The sequence below is a fragment of the Camelina sativa genome, chromosome 20 (assembly GCF_000633955.1).
Source record: "Camelina sativa cultivar DH55 chromosome 20, Cs, whole genome shotgun sequence".
NCBI lineage: Eukaryota > Viridiplantae > Streptophyta > Magnoliopsida > Brassicales > Brassicaceae > Camelina > Camelina sativa.
In genome coordinates, this window is record NC_025704.1 from 29,324,810 (window position 1) to 29,334,842 (window position 10,033).

The 10,033-nt window shown below is 34.9% G+C and overlaps 2 protein-coding genes across 2 annotated transcripts; both read right to left on the reverse strand.

The window, feature by feature from the left end:
* On the reverse strand, nucleotides 4,914-6,228 carry LOC104771983. Its single transcript, XM_010496617.2, has 2 exons — nucleotides 6,103-6,228; nucleotides 4,914-5,714 (listed from the first exon to the last, which is right to left on the reverse strand). Exons 1-2 carry the CDS (start codon nucleotides 6,134-6,136, stop codon nucleotides 5,083-5,085), a joined length of 666 nt encoding a protein of 221 aa, XP_010494919.1. The 5' UTR covers nucleotides 6,137-6,228; the 3' UTR covers nucleotides 4,914-5,082.
* On the reverse strand, nucleotides 7,602-10,022 carry LOC104771984 (uncharacterized protein At4g02000-like). The gene has a single exon (XM_010496619.1). The coding sequence runs from the start codon at nucleotides 9,202-9,204 to the stop codon at nucleotides 8,041-8,043; it is 1,164 nt and encodes a 387-aa protein (XP_010494921.1). The 5' UTR covers nucleotides 9,205-10,022; the 3' UTR covers nucleotides 7,602-8,040.

Sequence of the window (10,033 nt, forward strand, 5' to 3'; positions counted from 1 at the left end):
TCTTCCTGTAATCCGCACAGCTTCTGTTACTAAGCTTCATCTGGTAATATCTTTTCCTTATGCTCCATTATAGAATCTCTAGTTTTCTATTTTCTTTTATTCGACTCCTCACTTTGTGTACCTTTGCATATTTATCTTCTATCATCTTTTAGGTGTAGAAATGCAAGCCCATGAAAAACCAGACATCACTGAATGCAACTCAAAGTTCCTACTTCTGTTTTTTTCTTTTATGCTAGCTTAAACCTGATTCACAGTCGTTTGCTTGTCTTTTTCATTCGTAAACTCAAGATGACTCAAATTCGCAAGTATTGTGAAGGACTATTGAGAATTTATGTTTTCTTTAATCTTGAATTTCGTTTTTGCAATATCTCTGAACGTATGTATGTCTAACTAATTCGAGTTCATGTATTGCCCTAAATGTGGCATCACTTTATCTAAATTGAAATTGAATCATGCCATTTAATTATGCTCTAGGTTCGGATCCGGATGTACGTGCAGGGTTATATTTGCCTAAATTTTTTAAAATTGAAAAAAAAATTCATGTAAACCTCTGCTCAGACCTGTATGAATGATATATATAAGAACAAATTACGATATAATTTAGATAAGTGATATTATGTGTATATTATTTTAAGCTAATCCAAACATTTTCAACTGTTTGTTTAGGGGAGTTAAATCAAATTTGGATTCAGCTTCAGTTTCATTTATTTCATGTATTTAACCTAGATGTATATATTTTGGAATGGGAAACTTGTTTTGTTCTGTATGCGTTAAAAAGTTTCATCCAATAACCATTCTCTTTTAAATAATACATATTCGAATATATTTATTATAATAGGTTTAGACAGAATACATGAATTCTCTGTTTATAAATTTAATTTTTATTAACTTTAAATATTTATTTGGTATAACATATATAATTTGAATGCATAGCAGTTTGATATTTGGTTTATTTTCACAAATGAATGATGATTTTTTTAATATCAATAAAAAAGACAATGAGAGAAAGTGATCTTGTCCTTAGGCATAATCAAAACTAAACCATAACCGTATTTTGGACCGTAGTCGTATATAACATTTAGAAACTTTAACCGTTAATCGTAAATATATGGTTAAATTTATATTAATTGTAACTGTTAATTATCGTAATTGTATCAAAATCGTTGTTAACCGGATGGTTAAAATATAAAGTTTTTACCGTAACTATTTTAAGATATAATAAAATATACTAATAATTATTTATTTAATATGAATAGTATGATATATAAATACATGATTACACTGAAAGAGCATATCAACTAAAAATAAATAATATCAACCATATTATATCATCAAATAATATCAACTATATAATATCATCAAATAACTGAAGCTGTATATAACCATAACCGATAGTTAATGAACCGTAATCGTATCCGTGTTCATGCCTACTTATCAATACCCATCCCGTTGCGTATCATATAATTTCCAGATGACCTAAATATAATTTTCAAGCGATCAAACCCGTCTAATATATCTGTTTGCAATGTTTAAAAATTTTTGACCCAAAAAATCCCATTCTGCGTAATTCATATTAGTAAATAGTACGTCCGCATATGTTCTGCTTGAATTCTTGTTCCCAAAATTCTCGTCCCGTATTTTGTTAAAAGTAGTTTAGATAATGATTTTTATTTTCTAAATTACGCGTTTCTTTCCTTTACCCATTATTTAATGTCCCGATATTTGAAATAAATATAACGGTGAATTTGAATTTAGTTATTTGGTATTCGAAAGCCCCAATTAAATTTAAACATTTAAATTGTATGTTTTTGCCTCCTTACCTCTATTTCTTGTCCAACTTTTTATGAGAAACAGTTTAGATAATGTCATTATTTTTTTGAATTACTTGTTCCCATTTCATATTGGTTATTTCCTATTAGATCAATTAAAAAAAAAACCATTTACATGTTATGAAAAAAAACTAAAAATTTTGAAAGAATCATCCCAAAGTAGAGATTTTCACGTCTAGAAATTGACCCTTACACAAATATTGAGATTTTGAATATTAGATATCACTACCAATTTTTTTGTATTTAACTATAACAATATTAAAAAGAAAAGAAAATAAGATATAGTAAATTTTCTGATATTATGTGCCTCGGGAAATAAAGCACAATATTGAAAACACAACTTTGCATCCTCTTTTTCCAAATGATCATAGGGTTTTAGGTGGTCTAAGAGATGATTTCACTCCGAGTTGTGGAATGTTATCTATCTCACTGTAGTTAAAAAAATGCATGGCTCGCGATCGGGTAGCGTTGGTTCCGCTAGTGTTCCAGGGTTGTACCTGATTAACCATTGTATTTGTCTTCGTCCAAGTCTTTAGGGGGAAATGTAATATTCCTGTGATTTGGTTGTAAGTCTAATTTGGTGAATGAAAAGTTGATGTTAAGAAAAAAAAAAAAAAAAAAAAAAAANAAATGATCATAGCTGTACTTCAAAACAGGAAATACTTTCTTCTCCATATCATCCGACACAGGCAGAGAAGATTCCAAAGTAGAGAATACCTGATGCCATTCATCTACAGTCGTTTTACAGGACAGACACTTGCCAATGACCCCAATTGCAAGGGGTAAGTAAAGGCACTTTTTCACAATATCTTTTGCGTGCTCAAGCATTTCGCCATTTAATGTGTCTCTTCTCTTCTGGAATGATGCTTTAACAAATCCAATGCGTCCTTCTCGGCTAAACATTCAACTTTTATGTCCTTATTTGCCCCCATACTTCCACAGACATCCTTAAAACGAGTAGTAAACACGACTTTGAATTCTCTCCCCTGCAATGGAATTCCGATTGCTGTTCAACTCACTTCCTCCGATAAGTCATCTAATAACAACACGAATCGGTGCTTCACATGTTTTAGAACCCTGCGTATATCACCGGCTTTCTCCCTTTGTGATTTATTGATCCAATCCTCGCCACAGAGGGCTAATCTTTTCCCGATATCATCTTGAATCATCCCAATATCTGCATCTTTAGAAACTTCAACCCAAATGACCACATCATAATCATCCTTAGAGCTAACGAACTTGTTATCAATTAGACTGAGGAGTGTAGTTTTACCCACTCCCCCCATACCATATAGACCCAACATACTAATATCAGATTCCCTAAGAAGGCTCCATGTCCTTTGAAGCAATGTATCAAGGCCAAATGTTTGCTGAACAGGTTCTTCTACTACCACGGGAGGAGGAGCTTGCCCAGCCACCACTTCAATATCATATGTAGACAAGAGACTTTGAACTTCACTTAACTTCATGGAAATCTTTTTGCCAGAGCCGTAGACCGAAAAGAAAGTGCTGGAACAATACCCGTACGTTGACAGCCTTTGTTGTACAGCGGAAGCATCAGCAACCAGGAGATTGGTGTCGGTTTCAATGGTTTCAACTTTTGAAAGCCACCTTTCCACTTTAGCTGACCGTAGCCCACCCCTGAGTTCTCCAGCATCAACTTGGCGTAACAAATCACATCTTTTTGCTTTGAGATCCTCCAAAGCATTCTTCAGATCGTCAGATTCTCCTCAACCTTGCAAATGTAAGCTCCATGTGCAGCCAAGAAATTAAAAACTGGTCGAAGACGTCCAACAGCTGCAAAAACAGTCTCGAAAATGGTACCCATTATTCTCAGTATCGGAGACAAGATGAATGAGAAGAGCAAATCTTGAACGTGAGAAGACTAAAAGGATGTAAAATAGTAGTAATTACAGTTTGGTCTCTATATATATATATATATGTATATATGTATTATATGTTTTGCAATTTGCATGTCATCATCGAATAACAAAAAATATGGTTCACACAAATCAATGGATGTATAAACTTCAAAGAAAACCACGAAGTCAAAAAAATCAACGCAAACCATTTTGTATTCTTTAAATATTTGCATCATGTTATCGTTGTCGTTGATATTGCAATGTAGGTAGGTAGCTGTTGAAAGTTCCAGAGCAATACGAATCCGAAAAAGCTAGTAGCTAAAAAATCACACTGTAATTTAGAGTTGAAAGAAGAAAGGGTCAAAGCAAGAGAAAGGATCCAATCGTTTCACTCAAAGAGTCTTTAATGACTTAATTTGAACTAAGTATAGAGATTAATTCGCAAACAGAGGAAGAAGAAAGAATTTGAGATACATACACCAGCACTGCATAACCTTGTTGAATAGAGAGAGAGATTAGTCATCAACAATTTGTGGCTCACCTGTGGATATGAAAAAAAAAAAAAAAAAAACAGAAAACATCATCACATACGACACCATCAAAATCCATAGACAAAATTACCCCATTGGATTTTTAAGATTCCAAATCGAATAAAGAAGTATCTCATTTTTTTGACTGACCCCATTGGATTTTAGACAACACACCATAACCCAATCTCTGCAACCCAGTAAACACCGTCTACGCATCAGAGAAGTCGCAACGGAAAACAAAACTCACTGTTGTTCTCGGTGAATTCGGGTCAACCGGATCCGAGTCGGGTAAAGCTTAGCAATGGGCTGAGATTTAAAACAAAGGAGGACAGTGTAATGGGTCGTACAGGCCCAGGTTACTTTCCGTTGGAACTTGTAATGTTTTTTTTTTTTTAGTTAAAGGTTGCTTAAGAAATCACATTTCAAATTTCAACGTTTTTTAGTCTTCGCTAAATCTTCAAGCTTGTCTACTCTCTTCTCCATCTTGCTTTGAGTGAGAGACTGGGAGAGAGAGAGACTATCCATTGTTGATTCAAGGGGAACTCGTTTCATTGGTGATGTTCTTGAGTGAGTTTCGATCTGTTATTGACGAAAAACCAGAAGATCAAACTTTCACACTCACATTTATACAAACAAATTGAAAACAATGACTACAAACTACGATTTATTGTTGGAACCAAAGTACAATGACATGTTTATAGTATAATCTATCAAACGTAATATTACAACTTAGAAGAAGACAAGTACAAGAGTTTTAAAAAGATCACAACTTGTAAGAGCAAAAGAGAAGTTTTTTTATTACTACAACTTGGAAGACAAGGAAAAAAAATAGAAAGTGCATCTATAATGAGCCAACGGTGGCTATCTGCTGCTTCCGCGGGTCGTCGGTGCGGTGGATGGAAGCAAACCTTGAGAAGGTCTGATTCCCACACGACGAAGCTGATTCTCAGCTTGTTCAATATTAATCCGCAATTCACGCTCACGAAAAGTTGCCTTTTCGAGTTCCGCTCTTGTCATGCTAAGGCGAACCAAGGCAGCTTGGAGCTCATCATAGCGGACTGAAACGGTGGCTTCACGAGAACCACGTCTGACTCGAACGATCCCTCTCTGATCGAGATAATGCTGATCACTATGATGATCACTTGGTTCAAACGGAAGCGAACCTTGAGCAAATGTCCTTCCTGCACGACGAAGCTGGCTCTTAACTTGTTCAAAACGAACCTCAGCTTTAAGCTCCTTAGAAACCATAGCCTCCAGCTTCCTCTGTAGCACACGATGTTCAGCAAAGGCATCTTCGACCTGCTCAACTCCAACTGCAACGTAGCCCCGATGAGGACGCTTCTCAACTCTTACGATGTCCGTTCTCTGGGCGGAAGCATGACCTGCTCTTCTGGCATGAGGAGCAGGTTCCGCTCTCCTGGGAGCAGGCTCTGCTGTCTGGGAACGACCTCGAGGCTCCACAACTCCGACTGCAGGGTTGGAGCTACGGGGAACTAGAAATAAGTTTGATTGGAGTCATCATGATTAATTAACAACTTTAATATAGAATATTAAATATTACTATCCCCATTTTTACATAACAAGTATCCTTCTACAACTCTATATTTAATTTGTTCTATACAAAAATGCTGTTGTGTATTTTCTAATACATATACTTTGAAACCAAACACACTTTTATCTCTATGATTTGATAAAAGAAAGAAAAATTGAGAATATATAATAGAAAATTTGAGAATAAAAAAGTCTATGAGTAACTATGGAAAAACACTAGAACGATAAATTTGTAATGAAACGGAGATCAATATAATAACCCTACTTAGAATCAAAGACCAAAAATTTAATGTATCTTAATCACATATACGCTAAAGGTAAAAAATATACTGTTCTCCGAGGAGCTTCCGCGGGCGTGGCTCATCTTTTTGTAATGAAACTTGAAATGGAATCGTCTCTCACTCTCTATCTACTCAGCCTACTCTATATATACGCAAAACGGGTAGGTTTGATGGAGAGGCCATGTGTCCTCCCCTATAATCAACAATCAACGGTGCTTATAACCACATAAATAATCTTATGTCATTTACAGGCCGTGCCTACCCTTATAGAAAAAAAGCAAGTGCCTCACACCACACTAAAATATAACAAATTTATAGAAATTATCTTAATATTTCACACTGTTTTACCTTGTGAGTGGTCAATATTCCAAAACTACATTCTACAAATATACTATTACTTATACATTTATTAGACGCTTTTTCTATTTACAATGCCTTTTAAAGTTTGTTTTTTCAAATTTTAAGCTTAGATGCATTTTTTTCTGTTTTTTTCTTATACGAAAAAAAATGTCCACAATCTTCAATATTTGCCTTAGGTCTCTAGATCCCTAGGCACGACACTGGTCATTTATTTGTTTTCCTTAAGTTTAGTCAACAATATACGGAATCAAATTGATCGTTGATATGAATCTTTTTACTCATTTAACTATTTTAGGATTTATAACGATCATATATGCTACTTACCAAAGATATTCAGTTACATCTACAATATATTTCATTAGTCTTTTTCGTCAATGTGAAGAAGAAAATCTTTTTAGCTCCATAAATATTAGTCTATATAGGGATATATCTATTTAATTTTGAGTCGTTTCTTCCACGAAAATATGCCAAAGTTTCCCTCAAATTAATGGACCATTAGTCGTTCTCCAACTTTTGTTCGTGGAAATTTCTATCCTAAGAAAGGAGTGTTTAGTATCCAAAAATATCTATAAATGGGTATCTCAATCCTATTTTCTAAACTGATATTTTCATAAATAAATAAAAGTAGAATGCAAATATCTAATAGGTTATCAAACTTTTTGTATGATTAATGTCATTTACAACCACAAACGATATAGTGGCTTGAAAAAATATTCTATTAAAGATGGCAAGAAAGGTGGGCAATATTTTCTCCATTACGTACTTACTTACTCAAATAAGTGACTTCTCTAAATGTTTCTTTTATTTAATTATTTATTTCATTGGAAGTTTGGAACACCTAACTCGTCCAAAGATAATAATTTATTTCATCAGCAACGATACGTCATCCTTAATTATACGTCCTCTTACGTCACAACATCACAATAATTTGTCTCTAAATTTCCTTCATGGCTTGTGTAATTTGAACACAAACACTCTTTGAATTATACAGTTTTTGTGTTGCCTTTGGTTTGGTGGCTTGACATGCATAAATAAATGTTGAACCGTCGTCCCAAAGTAAGCTACTAAGCTCCATCAATGTCTTTTCATCATTTTAAGAAAAACCCCACAAAAGTTAACACCTACAAGACTCAACAAGACTATACAAAACTCAAAAATAACCATTTGTCCGTTGATCCCAATCAGGACACGCGTACATCTGACAATATTTTATTACAGTTCCATGGGCACCCATGATAAATAAATAGGTTTTTTTTTTTTTCCACCAAGTCTGATTTTATATAACATGAACCAAAATTACAGCTGTGGAAGCTTCTACTTTTCACCTATTACAAAGTTTGGATTATCACATGAAGAAAGATAATCTCATTGTTGCATAACTCAAAGTGGCCAACGCCTTTTTTCTTCTAAAGTTACTTATAGATTGGTAAACAAACCGATTAAGCTAAAAGATGAAACAGAGATCAGTAGACTGATCTGCGGCCATTTCTTCATCTTCCTTCTGCTGTAGATAGGCAGGATTCAAAAAATGCAAACCATGCTTGAAAAGTAAACTAACTTTCTACTATTCCTGCTTCGAAGATACCGCAGGTTCCCAAAAAACCTTGACAGTGATTGTAGAGTGTCTTTATCTCTTCTTCGGAGGTATCTGAATTCCTCCATCTTTGTACTCTTGTATCTTTTGCTTTTGTTTTCTTTCTTTATCTTTAGCTATCTCTGATCTTGGATGTTTCGATGACTCTCCTACTTCAAATTTAGATGTTTGTCCAATTCCTGCATTTTTTATCTCTTTTGCAGTGCTTTCATGATCATTAAATGGAGTCACATTAGAGCAGTTTGAGGATTGTACTCTGATACTTGATACCCTTTTTGGTATTGGTACTGCAAAATGTTGAACATTTTCAGCTTTGAACTCTGGAAAGTAAGGCGAAGCTGCTGCTATTTCCTCTGGATTAAGAGGAGGAGTTTCCACTCTTGGAGGTTGAGACCTTGGTGCTGGAAATGATGTATCTGATATATGGGATTGTGAATTGATATCATCCCTGTTTAACTCATCATTCTGAACCACTCTATTCTGATCAAGTCTTTCGGAAATTGCAGGGTTGACTCTATTAATCGGGATACGCTGAAGGAACGGACACTGAATCCTATGGTGAGTCATTCTGTAACAGTTACTACAAATTCTTCTCAGACGCTCATACTGAAAGCGTATCATTGCTGTTTCTCCAGATCTAAACCTGATTCTTCGAAAGAAACGTAGACAATCAGTAATTCCAAACCTGATTCTTACTCTGATACAAGCTATCTGAGTCGTTGTTGCTTCATGAAAATCCACTGTCACTATTTCTCCAAGTCTTTCCGCTATAAGCACGACTGTCTCATCAGAGACATATGGTAATGGGATGCCACGAATTTGAACCCAGAGATCGATAGTTGTTAGAAAATCTAAGCTTGGAAAGTCCTCCCATCTTTGGACAGCAACAAACCAATTATTGAAAATCCATGGTTCTCTTCTCTGCACTGAGATAAGATCAACTTCTGATTGAAAAAGAAACTGAATAAAAGTACCATCCAGAACTCTTCCATGAACTTGTGAAGCTAGACCCCACGACCTTGGTAAGGAGGATATCACAGTCTGAAAATTCTGAACACTTGGATTCAGTGGTCTAGCTATCAGACTTAGCCTGTTACGAGTTATAGCTGCTGCATATGCAGAATGAGGGATGAGTATTTCTGGATCATCACGTCCCAAAACCAAGTTCTGAATTTCATTCCACATCTCATCAGCCATGAAAAGGTATTTAAAAAGAAAAAAAAACAGATGAGGAGAAGACTGAGGTAGAAAAGAGAGAGAGAAGGGAAGTATTGGGTAGAAAGGTTAACTAAAAGGGTATATAAGTAGTAGAGATATAAGAAAATTAAGGGGATACTTAAGAGGAAGGTTTGCTAATAGATATAAGGAAAGTTTTATGGAGATAATAGAAAGATATTGTAAGAAGTTAAAAGAAGAAAAGGTTAAAAACCTAAGGAGATAGCGTAGAAATTTTCACATTGATAAAATAACAGTCAACAAGACTAAATCTTATCAAGGAGAAAACAAAGGATAATATTATGAAAACAACCTCTTCATGCAAGCTGCCAGCAAAGAGGACAAAAAACAAACCTTTCACTCTAGGTAATTTTTAAGTGGAGATACCATTCCTGATTCTGAAGTTACCTTCTGTCACAACCGACTTTGACTGATCTTAGAAAGTCAAGGATGAAAACTGTAACCTTCTACTTCAACTTCAGGTCACACCCAGCGTGTGATACTCTCGTGTTTATATCCAGTCTTCGTTTTTTTCAAAAAACACACTCTTTAGCAAATAACTCTGATAGCCATTGAGGATGACCACTAGCAACATAGGATTGTAAACGTAATCCTTTTATTACACTATTTGCTATTTCAAACGCTCCTCTGTTACAGCTTGGAGGTTCCATTACCATAAACCAATTGGATTTATCTTTTGTAAAGCTTAACAACTCGGCAATATGACCTATCATAGCTGGCCAATCTTTCGGTTTATGGAGAGCTTGAATGATCTCAAAAGAGGATGCTCCAAAAGTAACTCTCTGTAGAT